General features: G+C 40.8%; 1 protein-coding gene across 2 annotated transcripts in view; it reads right to left on the reverse strand.

The window, feature by feature from the left end:
* aopep (aminopeptidase O (putative)) overlaps positions 1-14,019 on the reverse strand; it is a 198,632-nt gene that overhangs the window by 3,007 nt on the left and 181,606 nt on the right. The window contains exons 13-15 of one of the 2 annotated variants that reach the window (XM_007899978.2): positions 12,769-12,855; positions 6,803-6,963; positions 3,227-3,672 (exon numbers count right to left, since the gene is read on the reverse strand). In XM_007899978.2, the coding sequence (XP_007898169.2) occupies positions 6,823-6,963; positions 12,769-12,855 (228 nt within the window). In that variant the 3' untranslated portion in view covers positions 3,227-3,672; positions 6,803-6,822. Of the gene's footprint in view, positions 1-3,226; positions 3,673-6,802; positions 6,964-12,768; positions 12,856-14,019 lie in introns of those variants that run through there. The other variant, XM_007899975.2, reaches the window with a different exon arrangement.

Raw genomic sequence — 14,019 nt, forward strand, 5'->3', positions numbered from 1 at the left:
GGGGTAGAGAGTTGAGAGGGGAGCTGAAGGCACGGTCAAAGAGGTCCACTCCTCCACACTCAATCCTCACCAGCCCCCGATGCCCTCATGTGTCACCGAGCTCTTTGTGCCCCCCAATCGGCATCCATTCAATGGAGAACCATACAATGAAGTACAATCCCACAGTTCCCCCAAAATGCTGACGTTAATAAAAGCTAAATATCACCTGCGCTGCATACACAGATATCAGGAAATCCACATTTACTGGAGTTCTGATCAACAATAAAGGAACAATAGTGCACGTAGTTTAGAAGAATTCCCGGCAGATCTTGCTGACATTTTCCACAGGTTTCCAATGCCCCAGTCATCATTCCCTCTCTTCAGGTGCAGAACTTAGCCACTGTGAACAAAGCAACAACAATCACTGTTCACCAATCAGCTAAGCTCTGCACCTCGCCAGAGAGGCCAGGCTCGATGGGTGGATTACCCCAATGGCGTGCATTGGCATGGTGATAATCTTCCTCCTTTGTTTACAAATGAGAACCTTTAGGTTCTATCATTTTTTAGCTTGTGTTTGTTACATTTTCTGCGGTTTCCATAACAGCAGCAGAGAAGGCAGTGGCTACGTGGTAATCCCTGGCAATGTGATTTTTATCTCATGTCACAAATCAGCATGCCAGGAACCCACACAGTCACAACAGCATGCAGGAAGGCTCGCACAGTGTGTGTGTGTGTGTGACGTACGGACACAGTCCATTTCTCACTTTGTAAAATGCTTCAACTTTGTAGTTTTGCAAAGTATTTCTTTTAAACGGTGGATGCAGCAGGATTTTGAAAAACTTCCAACGATTTGGAGAATCATACAGCAAGGCAGGATTCCGTCCAGCAGTCGTTTTGTTGAACTTAGTTTCATTCTCCCAAACCCACAGAACTTTTACCAAAATTCCTCACGGTTATCGGTTGGGTTTGATCAATCCCATTGTAAGGAAACAGATGCCGATAGAGCAATAACTAAACTATTTGCATTCAAAATGTCAGTGGCCCAGAACGTTTAACGCACAAAACCTAAATAAAATATGAAGATATCCCCATGTTATGAGTAGCTCAGTCACATTGTCTACATTAACATTAAACAGGATGCAGGTTATTCAACAACAGCTTTCACTTTTATTGGGCCTTTCACATAGGATGGCACCTTACAACCAAGTTACAGCCTTTCAGGCCTTTAGCCTCTCTGCCCCCAACGTTTGGAATGACATCCTACCGTCCCGGCACCTTGCTCCCTCCCTTGCCCCCACAAGTCCATCTCAAAACTTTCCTCACCTGCACCATTGTACAAAGTAATTTAATGTTAGTAATATTTCTACCAGTATTTTAAACAATATACTAAATACTTGTGACATTCACATTTTGTTTCAAGTTTCAGTAAAGAAACTTGCAGATTGTAAAACAATTTGAAGTAGATCAAATGTTTTGATACTCACCTGCTTTTTTCCATAGAATTGTGACTAATTCCCCCCTTCCAAATTTTTATTGTTCATTATCTTCGAATAATCAATTTCTATCCCTTTGCCCTTTCTTTCTGAACCAAATTCATCTAAACTCTGGGCTAGATGTAGGACCCCAGCATGGTAACTTGCTGCCAACTCAGCACAATAGATTCAGAATACCTCACATTTCTCCAATCGAGCAATCATGACAGTAGAACAATAGAAATATACAGCACATTCAGACCATGGTATTTATACTGGCTCTTCGAAAGAGCAATCCATTTTATCCCATTTACCTGCCTGCCCCCTCCCCCACTACCGCCCCCAAACGTAAATGTAAATTATACATTCCAAACGACTTCATTCCAGCGCAGAAGGTAAACCTTTTCCTCCCCAAATAAGAAAAATGTAAGTTATGCACTACAGTGTACAAGCTGAAATGGTACTGAGAATGGCTTAATACGATTTCTGAAAATGCCCTCGATTGCAATCATTTGCACCACAACAATCTTCAGTTAGTTAATGAGCAGCTACTGTACTTTCTAATAAATGTATACTCTTTTTTTATATAAAAAAACTATATTAAAAAGAAATGTTCAGCTGCTGCTCAGTGAATAACTTTGCCAGGTCTGTCACTCTTATTTCTCAGCACTGTGGAGGCTGGTAGGGAATCAGGAGGGGGGGGCAGGAAAGAGTCTTGATTTGCTAAGGGTATAATTCGCACTCCACCCACTCAAACAGTCAAGCACTCGGTTTCCAGGCATCCGCATCAATGAAGTTTGTAAACGGGAAGTGCTCTTGTTAATTATCATGCTGTAGCAATACCTGCCCAAATGTGGCATTTAGTCAACAGGAATGTTCATAGGAAGAAAGGCTCAGCACAAACATAATTATGTTTTGTTAAAAAAAACAATCTTCTGCTGAGCTTATGGAAAATTAACATGAGTGATTGATAAGTTTCAGAAAAACCTACTATTCCACTAGCACGCTGTTCTGCATAGAAATCTACTGATCGTAAATCCACATTTTTTTTTTAATTGTTATTTCCCGCCCCTCACACTCTTCCCAAGCCATGCACCAACTCAAATCAATAAAGCCTGCATTACCAGGCAATACAAGTAGGCCAAGCCATGTATCTGCCGGGGCCACAAAAGAATGGCAAGGTAGGTATCCCGCTCTCTGCAGAAATGCCAGTGGAAAGCACCACTTGAGATGCTTTCAAAAGCCTCTTGAGAAATCAGCATTTCCCCCACACTGTCTCAAACCAGTAGCCCAGCAAAGTAAATGGAGTGGACCTGCTAAATCAGGATAATCCCTAGCTAACTGGTGCCCCAGTAATATTTGATTCTTCTCTCCAACTCGGATTATTCAAGGCAGTTCTCTTTTTTTCTCCCAAATACAGTATTTTGCACTTAATGCATGTTAGGTGGTACTGAGTCACAGAAAGTGCAATGTTTGAAGTTCAATGGATAGAACTCTAGCTTCACATCTAGTTTTTATGTGGTGGGAGTGAGGGAGGAGAGATAGAGAGCAAGGGATGGGAGTACCACCATTTGTATTAGTGACAGAACGTCTATTTTAAAATCAAAAAATGAAATATTGAGTAACACTAATTTGAAAACACTGAAAAATGTTTGAGTTTTTTTTAGAAAAAACTTTAGACCTAATTAAAGTCCACTGCTCCTTGTATAAACGTGTAATGTGAAATATTTCAGCTGTAGGCCACGAGTTACATTCAGACACTTCAATACTTCTGGGACCAGACTATGGCTAAACAATTCAGAAACTCTGAACGTCTGCACTTTCAACTACAATCTATTTATTATTAAGCTGCAAATCAAACTGGCGACACTGCATGAATATTTGTCCACCTTGTTTAATAACACGTTTACAACCACTTGGGACCATCGGGTGATTTTCAACACCGCAGGCCTATATATAACCTGCATTTCTGAACTCGTGCTGAAAGGCCAACGAAGGCAGACACTGGAATGCAATCTGCAAGCCGCCATCTTCACTGCTGGGAAACCTGCTTGAAGCACGACCATGAAGATCACATGATCTTGCCCTCGCTGACAGGCGGAAAGAGTTACAAGAGAAGGTAGCTCCCTGTCCTGCAATCTCGGTCTGGTTTCCAGTCGATGAGCTCCCAGCACTGAAGTGTCCTGGGCCAACATCCAGTTGTAGTTCTGCATAGATCCTGCTTGAAAGTGTGGAGAACAGAAACATTAGCTGGAGCAAACTGGTCTATTCACCCAGCAGGAAGTTGGATCAGGATCTGAAGGTTGAAGGTAAGGGAACATTTGAGTGCTGAACATTTTAATGCTGAGTCGCACACAGATCAGTCATCGGACTTGGCTACTCAACAAATGTTCACCAAGAGGCACGCGGTTATGTGGTGACTCATCCAAGCACTGCACTCACTAATCCACAGGGAAAACCTTCACGCTTTCCAGCTTCATCAGTTCTCCACAAATGTTTCCCCACTTTATTGCTCAACTCCTTTTTTAAAAAAAAACGTACGAATTCAATCAGGCAAGTGCCCATGTTTTACGCGCTCAGCTGTCAAATTTCTCAACTCAGTTAATAAGCAGTGAACTGGATTGTCCACTCTCTCAGAGTACTATCTCTTCTCCTCTGGCTGAGAGATGTGCCTCAGTGTAGCCTGCCCTGCCCTCAGCTCAGTGCCTTGTATGTTCAGCCCATGAATGTGCCAAAGCGAGAGATCAGCCCTGTGCTGTGGGATGCACATTTGTGTTCCAACACATTGTCCATTTAAAACCAATGCAAAGAGACTGCAATCCACAACAATCTCATCTCTGAACTGACTGCAGTAGTCCTACACAGGATAGGTTTGAGGGTTTCAGTTCAAATTGTCAGCTGGAGCGAGTCCGCTTCAGGAAATGGACAACATACAGGCAGCAAGGCACTGAGCTGAGGGCAGGGCAGGCTACACTGAGGCACATTTCTCAGGCGTTCAGAGCAAAACTGGAGGTTCTGCGGAGACCAGAAAAGAGAAAATGGAGTGGGGGTAGAACTGATACCAAATGCCTAAAATAAATTACAGTACAGGTACCTGGAATCCATACAAGTTATAATCGCATTTGAAAAAATATTTACTAATAGTTTCAATAAGCATTCCAGTGTAATTCTATGTAAACTGAGATGGTGTAAAGTTACAGTCGCTTTTTTTCCCCTCTATTCGAGTACAAAATAGTTCACTGCCATTATATAAACATTTTTCTTACCAAGTTAGGCACTTGACTGTGAATATCACTAAATAAAGTGCAAGCACTCTCCACAAATAACAGCAAAGATCGACTGGAGCAGGACTGTATCATTTGTCAACTATTTGGAGCATGCTGCACTAAAACGGCCTTTCATACCAAGCAACATTGATTCTGTGTTAAGTGTCAACACAGACGATTGGGAGGTGACCTTCGGGCATGACATAAATGCAACTATAGGCTAAGATTTCAATGCGGTTTCATGTCCCTCAGTACAGGATTATTCCAGGGGCTTGTAACAAATGCCTGTTTCCCCTCAATTAAACCACAAACTAACTAGAAGCTGGGGAATTCTTACTCATTCTCTTAACAGTTTTATATTAAGTGCAACACTTTTGTAATATCACCTCAAAATCAATTGGTGCAAGCTCATAAAAGCCAAGGTAGGAAAGTGCTTATGCCCACTGTTCCCCAGAGGCTGGCTAATTCACACTTCTATTGTGTTTTGTGCGTGTTACTATATTCTCAAGTCAACACAAAGTTCGGCAACTGCCAGTCACTTCAGGACATTGTTTTGTGGACACAGATTCCAACTGCTTTAATGTGGTGGTCAGTATTCCTACAACTGCGTTGCAACAGCTTCTCAGCAACTGATCCCAGAGATTCTGGAGCTTACTGGCTGTCCAACGAGGTTTGCAAGAGTGCACGTCAGGAACCACTAGAAAAAGCACCCTACTAGGCAGTGTAAAGCACATTCTGAACACGCTATGGAAGTTATGGAAAACTATGTGAAATTCTGATCAGGAAGGTTTCTGAAAATATTGGACATTAATTACATGGGTGAAACAACAGCAACAACTTGTACTTATAAGGCATGTTTAACACAGGAGAACGGCTCAAAGCAGCTTGCAGAGACAAAGCAGAAGCTGGAGCTGGATGGACGGGAGAGATAGGGGAGAAGGCCGAAGAGACAGTCATACAGGTTTTCAGGTGGACTCTGATTCTGTGGAGGGATTGAAGCATCAGGATTGAGAACTTGTCTGTCAAAAATGTAGCAGAGTGGGCAGGGATGTGAGGGAGGCCTGAGCTGACAGGGAACAGGCAATAATAATAATAATAATCCTTGCATTTGATATAGCGCTTCATCACGTCTTCAGGACGTCTCAAAATGCTTCACAGAATACGCTGTAAAGTGAATTGACTATGCATTTTGTGGGCGAAATATGGCAGCCAATTCTACACAGCAGTGTCCCATAAACAGTCGTGGATTGAGTGACCAAATGTTTTTTAAAAAAGGAATTATTATCTCCGGAAAAGCAATATGCTAATCGACTAACAACCGGGTTCCTACTTACTGCTAGGTAAACAGAGGCGTGTGGAGTAAGGAAACTTGTCCAACATTTCACCCTGCCGAGAATCGAACCCAGGTCCTCTCACTTGCGAGACGAGGGCTCTAATTACTGAGCTGCAGGACTTCACAGTAGGTGGGGAAATGCAGATCACAGAAGATGGGGCATAGAAGGTTGATTAGGCCTTCTATGCTGTGAAGGATTATTAAAAAAGTGTTGCAAGTCAACAACAACGAATGAACAGAAAAGCAGGGGTGAGAAAGAACAAAGAAAAGGTGAAGCTTGTCTAAACTTTAAGCATCTTGGCCCACAGAGATGAATTTCCTCTCATATTGGAGGGCTATTTGTTCTAGAGAGTGAAACTCTTCATCCCAATTTTTTTTAAATAGAAAGGAAATCGCACAGGTCATTTTTTAAAATCACAATAAAATTCCAAGCCATTCTTGGATCTCCAAAGATTTTACTCTCTAACAAGGCTACTTTTCTAAACTCTAACTAAAATTTTGTAGCAAAATGCAGATAAATTGTTGTCTTCTAATAATTTTGTTTTGTTTCTCAAGAATGAAATTGAAAGTAGTCAAATTGGTTCCCATCAATACCTTATACAGTAAAAAAAATTTAAAAAGCAATAGTAATAATACTTGCAAAGTAACATACAGAATTGGTGAAGTACGCAAGAGAAATTATAACAAAAATCGCTTGCTTTTCTCTAAAACTCTCCACACTCGGGTTAGCTTTCAAATCTTTGTGGAATTACCTCTTCAGTCCTTCGCTTCTCTAGAATATCATTTCAGCTACCACTTTCTGCGATGACTGGTCCATCTCCTCTTGAAGCATGGCAAAGCACTTTCGAGCCAGCTTCTGCTGCCTGGCATCCTCACCAACCATCAGCTCCCCATACAAATAGACACCCATTGCCTAGGACAAGTCACATATTAGTAATACAAATCTCAGCCTTAATAATAATAATCCTTGCATTTGATATAGCGCTTTTCACGTCTTCTAGACGTCTCAAAGCGCTTTACAGAATATACAGTAAAGTGAATCGACATATATTTGTGGGCGAAACACGGCAGCCAATTCCGCACAGCAGTGTCCCACAAACAGTCATGGACTGAAAATGATCAATTTATTATTGTTTTGGAGGGATTATTAATAGGTGTGTGGAGTAAGGAAACTTGCCCAAGGTTTCGCCCTGCCTGGAATTGAACCCAGGTGTTTCACTTGTAAGGCGCGTGCTCTAACCACTGAGCTGCAGGACTCCAGCCTTGTATACAAGCTCTAGCCTTGTATACAATTTGCCAAAGGTTAACAGTAATCATTCCACTAACAAAGCTTTTTCTTACACTTTTCTTTGCAGTTCAATCAATCTTTCTTTTTTAAAAAATAAACTTTATATGCTGTCCGTGAAATTACTGATTTATTACAGATTTGGATAGGTTTAATCTCTTGCACTGCAAGGCTGTGTTTTCCTTTTGATGCTCAGTGTGATTAAAATTGTATTGCACAACTTTCGAGAGTGCGTTTGATCTGATACGGAACACAGAGACATACGTTCAGCAACATTCCCTTCACTCACTGCTTACTAAACCTCTGAGAATGCAGAGGTGTAAAACATAAACATTTGCTTCTTTGGAAATGGACCGTAATTATGTTTTAAAAATAGGCCAAACAAAAGTATAAAATAAATTCTCAAATGCATTTTGACCTTTCAAAGAAGTTGAGAAATTGCCTCTTTATATAAAAAAAGTTCCATTCTGGCTATTTAGTTTATTTATGCCTCCCAACATTTAAACCCAGTGATAATAGTTGGACACAATACTTGGTCACAGTGTATACATCAAATGCAGACAGGTGCTTATTTGGAAGGAACTCGATTTGAAAATAAGTTTATTTTCTAAAAAAAATTCTAGCCAAATATGCACTTATTTAATGTTCTTTTCTTCAATATGAAAAATAAGCCCATATTAACTTGCTTGGGTAGATTTGTTTACTATTCTTTGGCTGCTAAACACTAGACCAGTGTCCCAAGTATTTAAAATATACGGCAGGTATCAAGGAACTGAGCAACACTTGGCAAGTAATCACACGGGAGTTTACCTTCAAACCATTAATAACAATAAAGAACTTTTTTTTCTTACCATTTTTTGGCAAATATTGGCCTGAATTTTGAGATTTATTGAAAAAAATTGGTCACTCAATCCGTGACTGTTTCAGGGACAGCCAATTGGGTGCCGCGTTTCAACAACAACAAAATTACATTTGTATAGCGCCTTTCACATCAAGACGATGTCTCAGGGCTAGCAGTCAGTGTTTTGGACCCGAGCTGGGGGTCGGGATTGGGGAGGGTGGAGGGCGGGGGGGAAGCAGGTGATGGAAATCACGGTCGAAGAGGAGAGTCTTGAAATCGGTCTTGAAGGAGGCAAGGGAGGGGGCGAGGCGGAGGGACTGTGGGATGGAGTTCCAGAAGGTGGGGGCAGAGTGGCAGAAGGCCCGTCCACAAAATAAACAGTCAATTCACTTGACAGTATATTCTGTGAAGCACTTTGAGACTTCGACGACGTGATAAGGAGCTATAAAAGCAAGGATTATTATTATTATTTTTCAATTCATAACTAATAATTCCAACTGCTGTTGTTGGAAGCAAAGCAAAAACAAACTTCAGGGTTAATGAAGATTTTGGCCCAGTTATCTTAATGCACTAAATTTGAACATGGCTAACTGCAATGTTAACATAGCGAGTGACGACCTGAGATGTTAAACCACAATGCTACAAGGCAAGTAATATTCAACAGCAATGAAGAAAGAGTTAAGATGGAGAGGATACTAAATGGGTATCTGGGACACAAGGCAGGATGTCCGAGGGGTAGATTCCAGGAGTGGAATAAATTCTGTGCTCTCCGCAGTTCCCCTGAACGCTCACTCACTTAAAATATCACATTTCGTGTCGCAAATCATCAAAAATAAAGAATGTAAATCGTACGAATGATAAACACTGTGATAATTTTTTTCTCCCGTGTTAGAATCAGAACGGAAAGAAAAGTCATTAGGTTTTTACCCTGTTGCCTCAGTCCATGATCCCGAGCTCTCTGCATTGCTGCTGGATTTTCCATGCTTTCTCTGCCACTCTGTGCACACAAAGTATGTGCACAAGCTGTACTGACAACAATCAGGGCCTTTATTTAAAAATAAACCTTGCTGCTGTAAAAACTAGGCTCCCAAGTCATTCAGGTCGGAATAAAGAAGCACTGAAAATGGGAGCGAGAAGTAGACAGAAAACTAAAATAGTGAGAAGGACTGCCAGCTGGTGTTGACCCAACCAGACCAAGCCCATCACAGCCCCCGCCCACTATATAAACCAGAAGTTGCTTTCTGTCTTATGGACAGGGCGTGACACAGACTCCGGTGGGCGACCCAAATATAAGTAACTAGCAGACTTACCAAGCACTATTCCCTTTAGTGAAAACAAACTGCAAACTACTATGTCTGGACATCTCACTGTATATAGAATACATTTTATATACACTCTTCATTGAAAATATTTTGCCCTTAAAAACTGTTTCCCCTCATAATACTTACTGCTTCTAAGACTCTTGACACTGGTATTAGTGTCTAGAGTAAATAACCTGTATTACAGAGATAGAAAGGAAAAGTGCTGCAACCCGTAACTCCAGATTAGGCAATGAAGGGAAAAAAACAATTAAATTAAAAACAAATGTTTCAGATTTTATGATTAGGATGGAAGCTAAAAGGGGAGAATTCTTCTCTCAATTCAAATGATATAATTCATTGCGTAGTCATCAAGTTCCTAACAGGGACAGGTTGCCAGTAAAACTGGTTGAGGCCAGGCCACTGGATCCATTTAAAAACCAGCTGGACGCTGTGATGGGAAGATGGTAGTGTGGATATCCTGGAGGGATGAGATCAGAAAAACTTCCTGAAGTCTAAACCCATGTGCTCTTGCACTACTGTGTAGAGGTGCACTGTAAAATATTGATCTGGGTTTACTTTTTCAATCCCATTTCAAATCTTATTCACTACTACGAGGTATCCTTCTGTGCCATCTTCTCTGAAGACTGACGAACCCCTGAGTACTTTAAAATAGATACTGGGACAAACTGACCGAGGCATTAGCGGGTTTTTATAAACCTGCTGCAGCCCATTATCTGTCACTTTTTTTTCAGGGAACCTCAGCCTTCCCTCCATCACTGAGTCTCATGCTGATCCCAATGCAGTTAAGGATGTGACCTGTAGTTCATCCAACCACACTGACATTTTCCTCACTAAAGATGTGCTTGTAGCCAAGCAGCTCTCATGTGTCATCGGGTCACATTCCATGTGTTAAATGGATCAAAGCACTGGATCCGGGAGACAAAAGGTACCATTTGGATTCTTTGAAAAATAACGTGCTCAGATTTCTAGAAATGCCACAATGTGTTTATGTGACTGGGGAAATGTCATGCTCGACTGCCTGAAGCAATCACATGGAATCAGATCCTCCAGTATGCAATCTGGCTACTTTTTCCATCAGATAAAAGTCATAATAATCGGCATAATAATGGTGTGATCTCGAGATTGAAGCATATTGATCCCAGCATTGTCACTCTGGGTTTGTTTGCTTTAGTCACCTAGTATCAGGCCCTGTCAAAACCTGAGCAGCCAGAAACACAGCGTCATTATTTAATGAGCAAGCGAGAAAGCGAGTGCACAAGAGTAAGAGTGAGAGAGTGAGAGACAGAGAGAAAGGGGGAATGAGACAGCAATAGAGAGAGTTCGAGTGAAAGCAAAAGAGAAAGAGTGCGAGTGAGAACAAGAGAAAAAGGGGGGCAAGAGAAAGAGAGCCAGGTGAGAACAAGAAAGAGAACGAAAGGAAGTGAGCTAAAGTATGAGAGTTCACAGAATTGAGGTTTATTTAAATAAAAGAACCCCTACAATTAACTAAATACATAGACGCAACATGGCTGGGGCTTCCGAAAATTGTTTAATCTTCTCTCCGGCTTTTTAATCTTGTAAAGTCTGGGCAGCCAAAGTGCAGTTAATCCGCCTGGAGTCACAATGTCAGAATGACTTTATGTTTTCTGAGTTTCGTTTCTAATGGATTCCTCGTGCAACTTCAACCAAAAGTAACAATGCCAGGAGGGCCAGCTTTTCAATCGTTTTGTGGAGATGCATGGAAGACGCCAATCATTCAGCTTTGCGCTGCCAGATTAGAGAAGCCAACAAGCTGCTGCTAGTTATTGAAAGACAGTGATGGTACAGTGAACACCCTGATGTTTTATTGCTGAGAGGTAAATTCAGGTTGTAATTTGAATATTGTGAACAAAAGCAGGAGAGCATCGGAAGATATAGTGATGGAAATATGGAAACAATGCAACTGGATAAACAGCGTGTTTGTCTTATCAGAACAGCACTGGGCTCCCTCAGGAAAATCTGCTCGCCTCAGTCCCACTCTCACGTTTATCAACAATGTGAAGGATGTCATTCATGTCCCCCCATCACTGCTGAGGACACCACCCTCTACATAAAACTCATCTGAAATTAATGCAGTGACTGATCGCTGCAAGTAGATACAGGCTTTGTGCTCCGATTTGGGAGGAATCCCAAAAGGACTTGGAAAAAGCAGATCCTGCGGCTATCCGGATGTGACTCAGACTGACCCACTGGAGCTTTGCTGCCATACTGTTCTCCTGCCAGTACAATGAGATGTCATAACTCGTTGAAATCTGACTTCATAGAGGCAGAAACTGAGATTGGTCAATAATCTATCTCTTGGCCTATTCTTCTTAAATATGTTGGCTTTTTTCTCCCATTACCAGTACAAATTACCTTGTACTTTGCAGTAATAATACTATTTGTAATTCATTCATTCCCACAGTTACAAACCTCACCTCTTCAGAGTAACACAATTTTCCCCACAGTTTGTCTTCTGTCAAGAAATGTGACATGTTGCTTATAAAATCACAAGTGAAATTTGGCACTGCAGGAGCCTGGGGGAAGGGAGGGGGAAGTCTGATGGAGTCCCCTGGTTATTACTCCAGCTCATGTGAATCAATATCATTAAGTATTCTGCCTTCCATTATCAAGCAAATTTATTATCCAATTTAGAACTTTACAACTTCCACTTAGATCCCACAAGCTTGGAATCAGAAATGTTACAATTGATCTTGTCACATGCCTTAACATGCAGTTTAGAATTATGTTGTGCTGCATACAGTGCAATGAGACCTACCATTCATGAATTCATATTGGCTTTATTTCATTGCTGCAATGCCCGAAAAAAAATGCTCCTGGTTTTCTTTACAAGGACACAAGAACATAATAACCTCCACTGTTTTATTAGGATGTGGTAGCTATTTAGCTTTCCAATCCCATTTCTTCAATTCATTCTGATCCTTGGTCTTTTAGGGGCAGATTTCCATGTTCTCACAACAATCCATGTGAAGAAAGATTTTGGCAGTACTTTTAACCAACTTAGCTCTAATTCCCTACAGGAGGAAGGAGTCATTGCCATCTATCTCAATTCCCTTTATCACTGAAAACCTTTCATCGTGGCTAAGCCACTTCATCCCAGTGAGGTGAACTGTTGCTGGACTTCCATAAAGGTGTTTCTAAAGTGTTGGTTAGAATTCTTCAGATGATGTCTGAACTGCAGGCTATTTAACTGGAATAGTACTTCCTTGTTTCAATACAAAAAATGTATCTGAATATATTTAAGCAGGTTACCTGATGGTGCTGCAGAAAATGTTCCACGTCTCCATAGGCTGCACTGTTTTTATGTTTAACAACCAGCTCACACCAGCGATGGCACACCTGCAATACAAGGAAAGATATTAATTGGCCTCAAATACACTAGAAAAGACTCACCACAAAGTATGCAAACTACAACTATCCAAGACACTAGTGCACTGGAGATTTCAGCTGCCAAACCAATGAAAGTAGCACCTTTCCAATATTCAATTACAGGACACTGCACCTTTGTAATACTGGGAATACGTACAGGCCAAAGGAGCATGTAACATTTTAAAAACAAGAAAAGGCATTTGGCCCAACAAGCAGATTTCTTTTTGTTTGATTTCCGTCCACTTTACGGCCATATCCCTTAATCCCCTCTTTTGGCCAGAAACACATCTGCTAAATGGGATTGAGAAAGTAAATTCAGAACAATAAAACCCAGAGCAATATTTTCTGATAATGCCAAGGCAGCTCTGGTTCAAGGCTGTAAAGCGCAACTTACATTGCATTTATTTTACACAGAAAGCAATAACAACGGGAATGAGTAACCAACCAGGCAGTGTGATACAGGTCTGAACAGTGGGCTCATTTTAATAAACAATTCAACGCTGTGATGGGAAGACAGTAAGGAAAATATGTGAACAAATGGGTGGAAAAAAGGACGTTCATAAGTGATAACTCAAGATCACAAGAGAGATACGGATGAAGGAGACTAGACCTCTTGCAATTTTGTGAATGTCCCAATTTTTAATTGTCTATGTTATATATCTTCACATTAAACCCAACCATTTATTTACCTTTGCTTCCGCTGCCTGACACTGATGATCCTTTCAATGTTAGATCAACTATTTTCCTGGTACCTACTCCTGACATGTTTAATAATGTACTCTTCATTTTATAATTGTATTTGCTATTTTAAAATTTTCAATGTTAAATTGCATTTACAACTTATCTGGAGTCTCTCTGGAACACTTTCAATTTAATTCTTTCATCCAGACATCAACTGATTTCCATTGTAACCTGGTATTTATTATCTGCAAACTTTATATTTAATCAATCAAGATCATTTATAAATATTGTGAACAGCACCGATTCCAGGACCGATCCCTCAGCTACTCTGCTTGTCAGAATTATTCAATAGGAACTCTCTTTGTTGATCACTACCCTTTGTTTCTTCGTATTTAGCTCAGTTATTATTCAATTTACTACTTCCCCCCCTTTATAGCCACAAGCCTTTTGTGA

Source organism: Callorhinchus milii, unplaced genomic scaffold, assembly GCF_018977255.1.
Source record: "Callorhinchus milii isolate IMCB2004 unplaced genomic scaffold, IMCB_Cmil_1.0 Scaffold1, whole genome shotgun sequence".
NCBI classification, from domain to species: Eukaryota; Metazoa; Chordata; class Chondrichthyes; order Chimaeriformes; family Callorhinchidae; genus Callorhinchus; species Callorhinchus milii.